This window comes from Schistocerca serialis, chromosome 4 (assembly GCF_023864345.2).
Source record: "Schistocerca serialis cubense isolate TAMUIC-IGC-003099 chromosome 4, iqSchSeri2.2, whole genome shotgun sequence".
In the NCBI taxonomy this organism is placed as follows: domain Eukaryota; kingdom Metazoa; phylum Arthropoda; class Insecta; order Orthoptera; family Acrididae; genus Schistocerca; species Schistocerca serialis.
Genome location: NC_064641.1, coordinates 274,968,217 through 274,985,541, shown reverse-complemented (window position 1 = coordinate 274,985,541; position 17,325 = coordinate 274,968,217). Strand labels below are relative to the sequence as shown.

Here is a 17,325-nt window from a genome sequence, read left to right as displayed (position 1 = left end):
GTTTGTGGTAGTTTGAAATGAGTTACATGTGAAACAAAGCACGAATATGCTCGCATGCAAATTTCTTTGGGAAAATTTTTAAAGGTACTGAGGAAGATAACATTAGGCAGCTGGTACCGCACTTTCCAAAGCCTTTTAAATAAGCAGGAACATATTAAAATTTTTTTGTGCTCTGATAGGAGCATTTTTCCGCTAGTTAATAAATGACTGAAAATAGCCAGCCTAATTTAAGCATTATCACTATCCTTGTCATGTTTATTCAACCAAGGGTCATGTCACTGTGATATAGGAATTATCAAGGTACAATTTTACAAATCGGTAGCTCAAAATATACAAGACTGAAAATACATGACATGCTTTACGAGGACAAAATATGTGGTTTAGGAGGATAAAAAAGGTGGTCAGCCGTGGTCCTGATTGAGGAAACATCCCGGGTTTTGCCTTAGCCTCTTAGGGATTGTGAGAATAAGAAAAAGCGTACAAGGGTGTGTAGAGAGTCATTCAGACAGTCATTTCTTCCTGGCTCTACATACTCATGGAACAGTAAAAACTCGAGAATATTCGTATGATGTGCCCTCTGCCTTGCTCTGCACAGTGGCTTGTGGTTATGTATGTAGATGACGTTCGATAACTATACAAAGAAACAACTCTTTAAAAAAACTCCTCCCGAATAGGCTATGAAGGCCCAACGCTACCGACCGACCGCCGTGCCATCCTCAGCCCATAAGCAGCACTGGATGCGGAGATGGATGAGCATATGGTCAACACACCGCTCTCCTAGCCATATGTCAGTTTCCGAGACCGGAGCCGCAACTTCTCAATCAAGTAGCTCCTCAGTTTGCCTCACAAGAGCTGAGTGCACCCCGCTTGCCAACGGCGCTCGGCAGACCGGATGGTCACCCATCCAAGAAACAACTCTTTAAGAATATAATTTATTTCAGCTTTCTAAAACACGCTTGTAAGCCAAAGAATTAGATAGCTGTCATCTTTAAGAGAGAGCGTTTCTGTAACCTTGGAATATTTCGGGCATTTAAGGTGATTTGTATGTCGTTAGAACTTGGTTCTAGCCGCAGCGTGGATGGCAATTTGAGGGTGGGCAGCATACGTGATATTAGCTGATTTAATTTGAGCAATCACCAAGACGCCAACTCAAAATTCAGTTCTGTGGTGCAAAGCTTTCACTGTCTCGCCAAAGCCCTCCTTCCCTCCAATACAATTTGCTAGGATTTTAATAATAGCTTGATGGTAGTCTTTATTGCACATTCTTCGAACACTCTGCCGTTTCTTCCAGGAAGTCACAAACAGAGCAATGTATGAAAAGAAAGGAGGCAACGTTAGCGTCGACTGTAGAGTGGCCTAATGTTCCTCCTACCCTTCACATATACTGTCCGAGTTGTACACACAGAACGACGAAACCAACGTGACTTTCAACTGAAAATGTAAATCTAAGCAAAATCAAGTTTCATGTCTTTTTGTCAGGTACAACAAGAAACTGATGGCGGGGATGAAACTTAGTGTAAGGAGAAACCTGATCAACGGGCTCGGCAACGGCTTCCAGTGGTTCTGCGCCTTCGGCAGTTACGGGCTCGCCTTCTGGTACGGCGTGGGGCTCATCCTCAGGGACAGGGACTACCCAGAGAGCGAGAGGCGGTACGATGCCGCCACCATGCTCACGGTGCGTACCTGAACGCCGATGTGCGTTGAATGTTGGCTGTTACACTGCAGTTCTCAATGTTTATTTTTTTATTTTTACAACTCAGTTAGTTCGTTACTAGCTACTGCATGCTTATTGCAGAGATGCAGTTCTATACATAGAGTCGATTCTGAACAGCTAGGTAATATTTGGGCCAGTGTGTGAGCTATTCAGGAAATACTCATAGAGTCTCAGCTGAGCCAGCCAATCAGCTGACAACCCGCTAAGCTGAGAATGCTAGAGCATAAGTTTTAAGGAGGCACCCTGTTTTCTGTCGTGCTGAGTCTCAGTCATGTTTCGGAGTCTGATGCCGCTGATTGCTGTTTTGCTGTATCGTGAGATGGTGATGTGTGTGAAACAGGAACATGCTTGCAGTACGAACTAGCTGTTCGTTTACGGAAAACAAGCGGTCCCCGTGTAACTATTGATTCGCACTGCAAAGACAAAGTTATTGTAAATTTCAGGGTAGGAAGCATGTGTCATGTGTGGTGATCTCTTGTGTGCTACTCTGTACTACTAAGCACGAATGATGGTGTTGCAGCAACGAGGCTTCGAAAAAAATGCGAGTGGGATGAGCGGCTGCCGCCGGCCATTCTGTATCACGGCGGCTGAGGGTGCTCGTAGTCCAGAGCTGCTGGAGGCGTGGCTCAGTGGGGATGTGCCATTGGGTCCGCTAGATCCCGCGCCACCACTATTGGCGTCAGAAAGAAACTTCAAATTCCCTTGCTACGATGCCAAAGGGGTGGAATCGATATGTTGTAGCTCTGTCTCTTTTTGAGGATTGGTACAGGACCTGTGTGTTATTAATTCGTCTGAATGGTAGTACCGTCTGTTCTGGAACCGCCAGAGCCGCCGAGAGCGCTAAATGCGCTGCTTCCTGGACCCGGGTAGGCGTACTGGTCCCGGATCGAATCCACCCGGCGGATTAACGACGACAGCCGGTGTGCCAGCCAGCCTGGATGTGGTTTTTAGGCGGTTTTCCACATCCCACTAGGTGAATTCTGGGCTGGTCCCCACGTCCCGTCTCGGTTACACGGCTCGCAGACATCTGAACACGTTCACACTTTTCCATGGATTATACTAGCCGCAGACAGTTGGAGTACACTAATTCTGTCCCGGGGGATACGAGGTGGCGGCAGGAAGGGCATCCGGCCACCCCTTAAACTGACCTTGCCAAATCCGATTAACCCCGCCGTCCCTGCTTCATGTGGGTAAACAGGCAAAGCGATAGATAGGTAGTACAGTCTGTTTTGTCATACCCCATATCAATGAGCATTTGCCAATACTTTGTGTCTTATAGGCATTATACTTCTTTTGATTTTCTTATGTAGCTGAACTGTATGTGCCACTTGTATTACATATACTAAGTCACCGAATTACTTTCTGGGAGTCGATTATGTGGATTTACATTCAAATATTCCTCGAAATTAGACTTCCCTGCTACTCATTTTCCTGTTTTAGACGCGTTATGCTGACTTTCACTCGGCAGTTGGAATACAATACCTTGATGTGAAACTACTATTTGTCTTCAGAAATTAGTAAAACTTTACTGTAGTTAATATCAACAAGAGTGGTAATCAACACGAACATTACATTTGGAAGTTCTTTGACTCGCTTCTCAGTAGAAAACGCACATGTAGAGGTGACGCAAGTGGTAGAGACACAGAGCTTTATTCTACAGACTATGTGCAGTCAGCTGTTATAACGGATTGGGTCCACATGTCCAGTGCATTGCACAGGCTTATAAGCCGCATTGCATTACGCATCTTTATGCTTGGTAAGATATTTGGTGCAGTTGCTAATCTCCATGTACATTCAGTTTCCTTTTGCTATGCCCTTTGTAAATCATAGGGCAGAAAAGTAAATGTTCACTGTTCACACGGTTTTCTACAAACTCCTTGTAGTCAGATCGCTTTACTAGTTTGATTCACAGCTCTAAACACTGTGTTTAAAAAGGCATGTTTCTTAATTCTGTGCGTATCCGGAGTAACCTTCATAGATAAACCTATTGAAGACCTAGCAGGAACCTTATGACGTTTGGTCTGTGCAGTGGATGACTGGATATTCTACAACAACGAGTCTAGGACATAAGGACAGAACTTCGTGTGCTGTAAAATAGTCACCCAAATGCTTCCGAATACTGCGGTTATTATTCAGTGAACTTCAGTTGAAAATGTAGTCAGATCGCTTTGCTAGTTCGATTCACAGCTCTAAACACTGTGTTTAAAAAGGCATGTTTCTTAATTCTGTGCGTATCCGGAGTAACCTTCATAGATAAACCTATTGAAGACCTAGCAGGAACCTTATGACGTTTGGTCTGTGCAGTGGATGACTGGATATTCTACAACAACGAGTCTAGGACATAAGGACAGAACTTCGTGTGCTGTAAAATAGTCTCCCAAATGCTTCCGAATACTGCGGTTATTATTCAGTGAACTTCAGTTGAAAATGTAGTCAGATCGCTTTGCTAGTTCGATTCACAGCTCTAAACACTGTGTTTAAAAAGGCATGTTTCTTATATCTGTGCGTATCCGGAGTAACCTTCATAGATAAACCTATTGAAGACCTAGCAGGAACCTTATAACGTTTGGTTTGTGCAGTGGATGACTGGATATTCTACAACAACGAGTCTAGGACATAAATACAGAACTTCGTGTGCCGGCCGAAGTGGCCGTGCGGTTAAAGGCGCTGCAGTCTGGAACCGCAAGACCGCTACGGTCGCAGGTTCGAATCCTGCCTCGGGCATGGATGTTTGTGATGTCCTTAGGTTAGTTAGGTTTAACTAGTTCTAAGTTCTAGGGGACTAATGACCTCAGCAGTTGAGTCCCATAGTGCTCAGAGCCATTTTTCAGAACTTCGTGTGCTGTAAAATAGTCTCCCAAATGCTTCCGAATATTGCGGTTATTATTCAGTGAACTTCAGTTGAAAATGTACACGGCCATACGAAAGTATTCTAATCAGAAACAATCACGACCGTTTCATAACAAACGTGGCCCACGAAATTTTTAGCTAAAGATACTTGTGCGAACATTAGGAACTCGCTATAGTGTGCCTAGGTGATTTTGTTTTGCGATATGACAATCGAACAATGAAGAGCAAACGATAACTATTGAATAAATAATAATCACAACAATCATACTCAACTTTAAGAAAGCAATAGTGCTGGCAGAGGCTTTTGATTCTCCCCATAAGGTGAATCTCAATACAAATTCTTTTTGACTGATTTATTTTTCATCGATAAAAATGAATTTAAAGTGAAGGTGTAATTACAATACTTGATTGTTAAGTGCCATTTTAACTAAGTCGCTAGCGTAGCGGATACCACATGATAATATTGCCGTCTTACTTTGCATCTCTTCCTGCTTCACGTCATACACCAGTCATTTCACCTTTAACCCATTATTCTCATTTTATTCCTCTTCCATTGCCACCATATTTAAGACGAGGTATTTTCCTGGTGGTGGCATCTCTGTTACATGGGCTATTTGACATCTAGGAGATTCAGGAGACTCTCCTGCCACGCTCCCCGTAACGACTCCTCACTCCAACAACTACACACAACAAACACGTCAGACTTTCCACAGTTCTGCTCACGTTTCGACAACTACTTCGGCCGTATTCTTCAGTCCAAAGACTGATTTCATGTAGCTCTCTACAGCTAATGTATCCTTCGACAACTACTTCGGCCGCATTCTTCAGTCCAAAGACTGGTTTCATGCAGCTCTCTACAGCTATTGTATCGTGTGAAAGCCTCTTCATCTTCGGACATCTATTTGAAACTGCTTGTTGTAAGCGTCTCTTGGGCTTCCTCTACGATTTGTATCCCGCAAACTTCCCTACAATACTAAATTGATGATTCCTTGATGTCCCAGACTATGTCATATTAGCCGATTCCTTCTTTTAGTTAAATTATGCCACAAATCTCTTTTCTTTCCAATTCCGTTCAGTACTTCCTCCTTAGTTACGTGACCTACCCATCTAATTTCAAGCATTTATCTGTAGCACCACTTTTCAAAGACTTCTGTTCTCTTCGTGCATGAACTGATTATCGTCCACATTTCAGTTATGTAAAAGGCTACACTTCAGATAAATAGCTCAAGAAAAGACTTCGTAACACTTGAATTTATCCTAGATGTTAAGGAGTTTTTCTTCTTCAATATATGTTTCTCTTCCCGTTGTCAGTCTGTATTATATAGCCTCTCTACTATGGCCATCATTAGTTATTTTATTGTCACGAAAGCAAAACTCATATACTACTTTCAATGTCTGATTTCTTAATCTAATTTTCTCAGCACCGTCTGGTTTAATTCGATTACCTTCTCTTGCCCTTGTTTGCTTTTGTTGATGTACGTCTTACATCCTCCTTACAAGACACTGTCCATTCCTTTCTACACTCTTCCAAATTCCTTTCTGTCAAAATTACTATGTTATCGGTTAACTTCAAAGTTTTTATTTCCGCTCTCTGAACTTTCATTCCTTCTCCAAATTTCTCTTTGATTTTCTTAATGTAGAGACTGAATAAAATCGGGTATAGCCTACAACCCCGTCTCACTCCGCTCTCAACCACTGCTTCCCCTCTATGCCTTTCAACTCTTGTAATAGCTTTCTGATGTCTGTTGAAATTGTATATAGCCCTTCTCTCCCTTTCTTTAACGTAACTTCTACGATAAGCCATAGGGTCAGCATTGCTTCAGAGTCCCTAAATTCCTCTGGAACCGAAACTGATCTTCGCCAGGATCAGTTTCCACCAATTTTTCCATTTTTCTGTGAATAATTCGTGTCGATATTTTGCAACCACAACGTCTTAAACTGATATTTGGGAAACATTCACACCTACCAAAAACTGCTTTCTTTGGAATTGAAATTATTACCTTCTTCTCGAAGTCTGAGGATATTTCCCTTGTCCCATATTTCTTGCACACCAGGCAGAGTAGTTTTGTCATGGTTGTCACAAGGATATCAGTATTACTGAGGGAAGATCATCTACTCCAGGGGACTTTGTTCGACTTACGTGTCTCAGTGCTTTGTCAAATTCTTCTCGCAGTGTCATATATCACACCTCATCTACTTCCTTTTCACTTAACAGTTATAGGATATAAAACAGAAATTAATTGAGAAACGTATCTTCTGCACTAATATGAAGTTCACAGTTTGTAAGAAAGGCAGAAACACAAACTAGATGCTGCTTCGTTTTGTTCTGTAAAGATCAACAGATCTTCCAGGTAGTACAGATCAACAGAAGGAACTTTCAGTTTTTTGAAAAACAAAATTATATAGTAGAAGGAAGAGGCTGTATCGTTATACAGTCACTAACGTCAGATCACACACTTGGAAAATTGTCAGGAAGTTATTTCGCAACGGAGAGTGTCAATTTTAATCATACACAGTATAAACGTTTCTCTTTTACTTCCCATACAGGATGTGGAAACCAAAACGGATGGTTCCAAATATTTTCTGAACCAGTAATATTATCTAGACTCTACGTAGAGTTATAGTAGACCACGTACAGAATTTTCTCAAGTACGCCAGTAATTTACAGCGTACATAGCTGCTGCGTTACGACAGACTTTTTCATAAAATAATGTACTTTTTTCTGAGGCATTGTAAGGAGAACTAGAAGGAGGCTGCAAAGACATAACTTGTGTGGAACATATTCAAATTCTGACAAGGCCCACAAACTTTATCTGTTCGGAAACTAAAAGGCTTCCATCTCTACATGTGCTTAAGAAATCCAAATATGTGAAAGTTGAAATCGTTGGGTGTTTGAGTCACACAAGATGGGTGTTTGAGTCACTTAAATTTTAATTCTGAAGACGAATGAGTTTTGATTCATCTGGTAATCACATAGTGGCATTGCAGCACATATGATACAATGTGGTGGACTGAAACAGCAACAATTTCCACAAGAAAACCTCTTTCTTCAATGCTTAGCATCCATTTTCTACTAAAGTGTGTTCCTTTGCAATAGTGTGCTTCTGCAGATCAAGATGTCTCTTCCGCAAGGAAAGGAAGGGAGACGTAAAGGTTAATAGAAACGGAGTACATAGTCGGAATGGACAAGTTGGGGACGTAAACTGGCCATACTGTAGTGGAAGTCTATCGACTTATATATCGATTGTGACCACTGGATCTACGCCTATTCGACTGGTTGAGGCAGGAAGCCCTTTGTTAGTCATAACATAAATTTTCAATAATAAAAGTTAGTCTTGATGTAACGTAACGGACCGTTTTTGCGCTACATAAATCTGCTTGGAATTCTTCGTCCCTTTCCATTTACATCTTTTTAATTGTATTTACATTACCAGCTTTCTTCACGTGGTTCAAGTTTTCATATTTGGTTTCTCTTTTAGAAATTGAACCCAGCTTTACTAATATGTATTGAAAGTCAATGAAAGCAGCCGATGTGTACGTTGAAATTGTGTTGGGGTACTTTAATTGAATCTTTAATTGCACCTTGTAATATGACCCCGAATACCTGAAATAAATAAATCGTAACGCACCAAAACAACAATAAAGGAATTCATCTGACTAAGAAATTAGACAATGATCTTAATTAACTCAGCTTATTACATGTAAAACCGAAAGAAATGGTTTAACAATCATTGAATGTTATAAGCTAATGCCTTGGTAAATCTGGACAAAAGGTTTTTAATGTGTTTCAAATGAACGCATATCTGTATGAAACATTCACATTCGTGAAAATTATATTATGATCACCGAAGTTCGGTGCATAGGGACAGAAAATATTGCAGAAGAATATCCATGCACTTCTGCTGCCGGAGGTGAAAGCATGTTGAACCTCTAACTGCAAAGCACTCTTCAGAATGAAGCCGTTACTGAACATCATTAAATGTTATTCGATTTTCTCGGCAGTTCACCTCGCTTTCGTGGCGCAAGTGGCGGCTGAAGTGTCTGAAAAATTGGCTCTGTACCAACGACTATGTTTCTTTTGCGTCTGAGCTTAGCTCAGTGGGATGAAAGCCTCTCGCCCACGAAGAGCTGGTAGAAGTTGTCTAGTAGCGAAGTTTCGTGGAGACGCTGAAGTCAGAAGTAACTTTCTGCAGTGCGCTTCTGACAAGGACGATTGTGTCCTCTATTTCTGGCGTCACGTTGTATGATTGGCTGAATGATAAATTTTGTGTGTGTCGACTAGTAAGAGGTTGTCATATAAAAACGCTGGTCTCCCTTCCTCACTCTCATTTCAGGTGGTTAACTGGTTACAATATTTATTATACTTGGCGCTCCAAAACGCTCTCCCTCGCCGGCCGGGATGGCCGAGCTGTTCTAGGCGCTACAGTCTGGAACCGCGCGATCGCTACGGTCGCAGGTTCGAATCCTGCCTCGGGCGTGGATGTGTGTGCTGTCCTTAGGTTGGTTACATTTAAGTAGTTCTAAGTTCTAGGGGACTGATGACCGCAGAAGTTAAGTCCCATAGTGCTCAGAGCTATTTGAACCACTATGAACGCTCATCCTCTTTCTACGTTCGTGCTCTGGCCAATAAGGGTGGACATCTGTAACCACAGTCGTTTTCCTTACTCCCACTTCTAAATTAAATTTATGTTAAACAATGGTAGCCGTTTATATATTCCCATAAACATTTGGGATTTTGCAGAGCCTGTACTGGTGTAGCGGTCTCACAATCTTCAAAGGATCCCTAACACAATGTTCCTACGCCACCTTCTAAAATGGTTTTTAGCAGCCTACATTTTACGGTAAATTTTTCCTGCCTGCAGCTCTTTTCACAATACCAGTTTTTCCAGGACTCTTCCAAAAATAGCATGCATCGCCCAACCATACACTGCTCACTAATAATATGTCTGTTGTCCCCAGATAACTTCAAGATGTAATTTGCGTCGTGACTTTGGGTAATGGTTGGCTCTTCTTTAACACGCTGTCCGGCCTTACTGTCTGGGCTGGTTCCCTGCCGGTTTGATAGCCCTACAGTGTGTACCCTCATCAACAGCCAAGTGCAGCCTGCTTTCACAGTGGCTTCTTATTTAGGTGTATATGCATATCAATAAAATAAATCATAATCTAAGTAGTTAACAAAAATATGTACAAACTGAAAGACTGAAGATTAAGCAACTGTTGCGCAGTTTATTCATTTTACAAAATGAACTAAGTAGTTAAGTGTCGACCATCATTGGTATTGTTTCTGTTGTACGTACATATGAAATCGTTAGTTCAAGTGTTCACAATACTGGTGATCATAATCTATCTTAATATAGTTCTAGTACTTGATATGATAATGTCTGTTCACTTTTGGTTTTGGCTTCAGCCATCGGAAGAAGGTCGTAACAATGTTTCTTGCTTCCTTGACAGCGTCTCAGGATACGTAAGTTGCGTCATTTTTTGTCTTTTCACTCGCCCAACACTGTAATGCTGTTAAGTGTTCTCCGGCGAAGTGGTCAGTGACCTCCTCTCACTTGACAGAACATTCAAATCCATCCACAAGGTTCTGCATTGAAATTAAAAGTAAGTGACCATCTCCTCGGGGACTTTGCGATTGTCTCAGGTTCATTATACATAAAACATGGTACATGTATCGCATGGGCAACAAGAGGTTCGTTGACAGCAGCTACATGTAGTCCCCAGATGACATCACCGTTTTGCATAGGTAAACAGGGCTGCTGGAGCACGCCTGTTTGTGGTATCTAAACCTCGGAGTGCCAACTATTCGCTTGCTTGCTGCGAGACAGCGATAGTTCCTAGAAATTCTCTTGGTGCTGTAGCTTGCATGACGGGCTCTTTCAGGAGCAAGCAAGTAGATGGTGAGTGTACTGTCCTCGTGGCAACTTGTGTTGGCTGGCGGACAGTGACTAAGCCATGGTATACTCTGCAACTGGCCAACTTGTTGTACAGGTTTCTTGTGCAATTGGAAGTACGTCTGACCAGCTACTTGGGCATAACGCCTCAGTTACTCATGCCACATCTCTCATGTCATTCTCCATCTGTAGCTCTCTAATTCCTTTCTCCAACGTGTGACTGCTGTGACCTCAAACAGTTTACAATACATACGTTAATATTACAACCTTAAAGATATTTCTGCCCTTATTACTCTTCTTTGAATAATACAAAATTCACAATTCCCTTCCAGTGAAACAATAATACAAATATATATTCTCCATTCTTTTATAATTACTTATTATTGTTACCAGAAGTTGAAAATACCGCTTCAGTTGTAAATTTCTTTTGTCATCACGATCGGTTTCTGGCCGTCAGAAGCCCATCCTCAGGTGTCGCAACTGAGCTGTGGCCCCCGAGCGCGTCGGTGGACGTGTACTAGATTCGCTGTGGTACCTATGGTATAGGTATAGGTAGCACACCACGCCTAATACACGTCCACCGCGGCGATCGGGGGCCACAGCACAGTTGCGACACCTGAGGATGGGCTTATGACGGCCAGAAACCGATCGTGATAACAAAAGAAATTTGCAACTGAAGCGGTATTTTCAACCTCCAGTACAACGTTCAGTTGCGGATGTTCTTCCAACAGGATTGTTTGTCATTATTGCTAGTTTTTGTAAATATTCATCTTCATACATTCACTTTTTGTGTTGAAAGTTAAGACATGATCATTATTCTATTACTTAAAGTATTTAAACTCATTCTCTTATTTACATTATGACGGTTTTTTCAATGCGTATATCCATTGAGAGTTCAAGTTTATGTTATTTGATCACTGTTTTAAGCGGTTATCTGTGTTTACACGTACTAATCGATAACCCAGAGAGGTCTATCGATATCTAGTAGACGGCTCACAAGCACCAGCACTCTGACTGTGGTTTATCTGTCACCCAGATTAGATGTGGCCACCCTAAATATTCTACTGTCGCAACGTAGTACCTATCTTCCGTTATCTTCATTAACTACTTTTCATCCCAAAAGTTAAATTCTCCACACATCCGTTACTTCCCATCTCATGAATTTGTTTTATTCCTTATACTGTGGATTTCCTAAATTGCAGCGATTGATAATCTGTAACATAAACAAAAGCATAATACGATTCTCAACTCCTACCTGAAAATTACAATACAATGTTTTCATATTTTATGTGCTTTTTTTCCTGGGTCGATCCTTACCTTATCACCACTTACACTTAATGGTTACCTTGTTTCACACTCACAGTGGTTCGTGGTCTTTTTCTCTCTTATTGCAGGCCCGTGGTTATCTTACTCTTTTCTTCAACCAGAGTTATGTTAAGTTCACTCTTTCATCGTCTGCCGTTCTCTTTTTTCTCTCATAGTTTTCGCCCAAAACTTCATCTGTCTTTCCTGTCAACAGAATATGGAGATACACAAAAAATATCACATCATACTCTCATCCAAATAGCAGAAACTCATTATTGTTTTACTAATCAATTACACCCACACATTTCAGTGTTCCTTCAGGTCTACTGAAGACTCACAGCGCAGCGTTCCTTCATGTCCGCTGTCCTCAAACTCCCTTAATCTCTTTGCTACTTAATATCACTCACACAAACTCAAATCATGTAGCTTATTGTTTCTTGCTCAGTGCTCAGCTCAGTGCTCTGGCAACCGTATAAAAAATAAAACTAAAAAAAAAAAAATGGTTCAAATGGCTCTGAGCACTATGGGACTTAACATCTATGGTCATCAGTCCCCTAGAACTTAGAACTACTTAAACCTAACTAACCTAAGGACATCACACAACACCCAGTAATAAAACTCAACCAACAAGTATGTCATCATAAGTGGGAAACTACATCTAGTGATCTGTTTAGTGCTTCACTTCTCAGTACCACCTGCACCATCTCCCTGACTTCTCTGGATGAACTTGGACCAGTTTGTGTGAAAACTCTTTTATGATCTTACGACTGTCTTATTTTTGCATAGGATTAGTTCATGTTATTACTACATCCTCTTACAAAAGACCTGATGCTGGATGTTGTGTCTCAGCTCATTTCTGCAAAATTGCTTAAACATCTTGACCCGCCAAATGCGTTTTTTTCCAATCGATTTGCAGCTACATAGAGATTCTGATTCTATGGCGTTGTGATGAACGATTTTTCAGATGCAGTATGTTGCTGAAAATACATACAGGAATATGATGCTTCGATATCAGTTCTTCTTTGACCGCTTCCACCATCATCCACTGTAACCTTCGTTTCTCTTATCAGTCCTCTCTGATTTTCCTTCCTCTTCTCAATTTTTGTGCATGTCCTTTCCAGCAGTAATCTTACAGTATCATATTGGCGTTTCCTATAATAGTTAGGTAGTCTACAATTCCTCCTATTCAGTCTCCATGTGGCTGGTTTGTCAGAGCTAATTTTGATGCAATTCCAGTAGCCTAGTGCGGTGAGGCATTAACTGAAAATCTGCCAGATATGTGTCGCACGATCATTGTTGAGTATGACAGTACAAAAGACACATTTTAGCAGTCTTTCTCATTATCCCCTGAGGGAGGGGGCAGGGGGGGGGGGGGGTTCGAAGCCAAGTGGTATCGTGGTGTATAGTCAGCAAATTCCACTGCAGAGAGAAAATTCATTCTGAAGTGTACACCTTCATTACACATTCCATTAAGAAGTCCTTAAATTTGCTGAGTCCTCATTAACAGCTAACGCTTCTAATTGTGTCACTGGATAATTTTTTCTCACTTCACTCAAAACACGACTACCAAAACCAATGGTTTCTTTCATTACTTACCCATCCTGTTCGACTTCTTGAAGCAACTGAAAGCCAAAACCGGTCCTTAATGCATCCCAGGACATACAGGATTTCTAGCTTAGGTCTGGCCAAACAAGTAACGTCTCACTAACACTTCTTTCCATTCTCTGAACTCGCCTTGTTCTACCTTGGTCCACTTCCACATTACATTTTTCCTGTCAAATTCGGTGTGATAACGATAATGCCCACGAATGGCTTATAGATATTCACTGACTCGAGAAATGCACTCACTTGTCGCTTAGTTCTTGGTACTTAGTACCTTTCAGTGGCTTCTAACTTTTGTGGGTCTGGCTGAATTCTATCAGCAGGTATCACATGTCCTAAAAAACATACTTTCTTGGGTCCAAACCCTGAGCTTTCTTGAAAGCTTTTAGTTGTTGTTGTGAGATTTCGTTGTGTTCTTTCCATCTCAGAAACCACTTCGAGTAAAGTATTCAAATTTTCAGGGAGTAATAACATACATATCCTGAGTCTACTGTACTAAAATAAGAACCTAATGTTGTTTATAATTAAAATTATTTAGGATAACGTACAAAAAGTACACAAAATATTAACCGTGTAATTAAAAGATTGTATTTCCGAATGCAGTGTCTGAAATGTAATTATTGTAGTTCAGTAGACTCAGAACATACAGTTTAATGTCCTGTAAAAGTTTCATGTCAATGGCTACAGTGGTTCCTGAAATACAGGGAAGCCAATTGACTAAATTTATCATTGTCGGGATAGGGCGTTCCAGCTCCCCTTACTGAAAACTTTTCCGATGTTCATTCGCCTTGTGCAGACCATGACAATTGTATTATTCTTATAACCTTACTTATACGTAGAGTATTAATTTCTTAAAGTATTTATTCAACCAACGACATTTGGCTTGCAAATGTATTAGTCGACCACAATATTTTTGCAACTGGGTCTGAGGGCAATTAGTCAGCTCACGAGTTTACTTTTGTGCTTGAAGCCCATTAGAATGTGCTCGGCTGTGTTAAGGAGCGGACAACTTTTTCGTGAACATATTCTGAGATTCCCAGTGTATATGACAGTTGAGGAAATGTGTATTGTTTTCGTTTATTGTAGCGTCACTGCATGATTCCGATAATGGCCGCGGGAGGCAAAGAGCAATATTATCGTGGCTGGGCAGTAGCTCCTTGTTGTTCCCTTTGGTGTGATAGTTTCAATCTGTGACTCACTAGTGCTGACATAGGATCCTAGCAGAAAAAGTGGCCAAACTCTCTTCGGAAAGACAGTCTCTAATGACCTCGATATCGACGGGATGTTAAACTCTGATCTTACTTCCCTCTTTGTCAGGAAAAGTGGCCAAGGTGTTTTACGGAATAAGAGATAATTACTTCCGTGTATCAGGAGTAACTCTACATATCAGATTGACTTCTAATCCTTTTGTGTACAAAGTTTTTATCTGTCATTCTATTCCTCTATGAAGATTTTAATTAATTAATTTTCTTATTTAAACTCGTCTCTGTTCTCTTATATTTGGATTAATACAAAACTCCGATTTTAAACGGTCTGATGTAGTCATTTGATATTGTTTGAGATACTGGGGCATAAATATGCCTAGAAACTACGTCTGTAAATCAGAACAACAAACATAGTATCCTGTTGTGATGGCGTTGGCTACGTTACCCCTTAGGAAGGAAAAAGTGCTCACTGTGTAAGCCTTCAGAAAAATGCATGTAGTTCTTTTGTGTTGTTACCAGTTAAACTACTTTCGTCCTGCAATATCTGTGGATTCTTTGATTGTTCTGGGAGAACTCTCACCAAACCAGAACACATGGAATATTAGTTCACTTTATTACATAACTGAGTAAAAGATTTACTTATATTTGACACAGTTCATTACCACAGTATTATTTGATAGTGTACAACTGTCACTGACTATTAAAGCATCACTTGATGTGCAGATTAACGAACTGTTCTCTTGAAGTATAAAATGCAACATTTATGGAAGTAAATTTCACTAGAATCTTTAATTGTCGATGTCCTACACATTGATGTTGACTGCTGTAGCTGAGGTCTCTGATTGTGCTGAGCTCTTGCATGTCCGACACTGTATTTACCTCAGTGCGCTGCTACGCTGAGAAGGAGGCGTGGCCTTCTGGAGTGCCTACCACTGGTTGTTGCGGATTGCAGCGAGCCCTCACTAATGTCTGTGATGTCGATTCATATTGCCGACCTCGGTTGGCACCGCAGTCTCTGGCCGATACCCCATTTTGTATGGTAACATATAGATTTAAAATATGTGACAAGCTTTTATCAATAATCGTGGTTTGGCGAAAAATCAATTATCTGTAGAGTGGACACATTATCCTACACTCCCACATCTGATAGAGTTGCGGATTTGAGTATCTGCTGATAGTTGCTCACTTTTTAGAATTTGAACTGCCAAGCTAGGTAGACCTCAGGATCCTTCAAAGGAACAAACCCAGCCCCATCAGTTGTCCCATGCTTGCTCAGCTAAGCTCCTCCTGCTTGCATGTGATGTCTCGGTCTATATGAGACGTAAAACATTGGCTCTTCCTGTACCTCTTATTAATTTCTCGGCAAAATTTCACCTACAAGATTTTGCAGCACTTGAATTCGAAACATATTATTAAAATTAAATAAGAGCGAGAATTATTCATTTGTGTGGCCCTAGTGTCCGAAATTGCTTTTTAACTCTTGAGGATATTTTTATCCTGTCGTTGCAGCTACAAAAATGCGTAATTTTTTTACCAGATGCATTTCGCTTTATTGAGTTAAAGCCTCATCATCGGTCTGTAATTAAGTTACTACATTTTGATTTGCTTTTAGATCAAAAAACGTTCGGTAAGAATAGTTTTATTTGTACATACGGTGATTTTTCGGCTGATTTCTCGATTACATCGGGAAATGCCGTCTGCTAGTACATCGTTGTTTTTCTGTGTAAGACGCTGATACTTTTGGCCTAATTTTTCGATGTTCTGCAGCACTATGCATTTCTTATGTTTTTTCACATCACACTTTTATGCACAACACTGTATTCTCTTTGTTTTTGTACAAGCATGTGTTGTTGTTAGTGTTTTGTAGTGTTGCCAACATAACCCTTCCGCTACTTTGTCTTTGACCTACAACATTCTTTTTTTGAATTACATTAAGTGTGTAATTCTATTTAATTATGTTTTTGTGTATTTATGTGCTGTGTAAGAGTAGAGAAGGAATAGCGATGGAGGGAGCTTTTTTAAGGGAGGGAGGAAACCATGACGAGTGGACGTAAGTATATAGCAGTGTGATGGAGTGTGAGTTAGAGGAGAAAGTGGAATGAAAGTGTGAGGGGGGGGGGGGGGTTTGTGTCAGGGTGGGAGAGGGTGAAGGATGGAAATGGCTCATTTCTTTTTCATGTAATTTCATCAACTATTCTGTATAGAACGTGGTTTCCAATATTTGTCTGGTCATTGAGCAACTGTTTATTTTGTGTTAATGCATTTTGTTTGCAGAAATTTTCTTGGAAAGGGATGAGGTGTCTGTCTTTACTAATTTTTATGATATTCATGTCGCTTTCAACACCATAGGCCAAGCAATATTGAAGAAATAGTAGAAAGGATATGTTGGCAACACCACAAAACACAGACAACACATACTTGAAGGGCAAAAACAAACAGAATACAGTGGTGTGCATGAAAGTGTATTGTGAAAAACATAAGAACAGCATGGTGCTGCAGAACATCTAAAAATGAAACCAAAATTATCAGTGTCTAACACAGAAAAAGATGGGCTAGCAGACGGCATTTCCCTATGTAAGCGAGAAATCAGCTGAAAAATCACCGTAAATACAAACCAACCTATTCTTAACGAACTGTTTTTCGATCTAAAAGCAAATCAAAATGTGAATACCTTAATTACAGACCACTGATGATGCTTTACCTCAATAAAGGGAAACGAGTCTGGTGAAAAAATCACGAATTTTTGTAGTTAGTG

At 40.7% G+C, this 17,325-nt stretch overlaps 2 protein-coding genes across 2 annotated transcripts in view; both read left to right on the top strand.

Annotated features, from left to right (window-relative positions):
• The window catches only part of LOC126473837 (ATP-dependent translocase ABCB1-like), a 675,020-nt gene that overhangs the window by 28,860 nt on the left and 628,835 nt on the right, over positions 1–17,325 (top strand). The gene's annotated exons all lie outside the window — the stretch shown is intronic.
• LOC126473838 (ATP-dependent translocase ABCB1-like) overlaps positions 1–17,325 on the top strand; it is a 234,788-nt gene that overhangs the window by 28,697 nt on the left and 188,766 nt on the right. Inside the window, exon 4 of the mRNA XM_050101165.1 lies at positions 1,480–1,675. Coding sequence (XP_049957122.1) covers positions 1,480–1,675 — 196 coding nt within the window. The remainder of the gene's footprint in view (positions 1–1,479; positions 1,676–17,325) is intronic.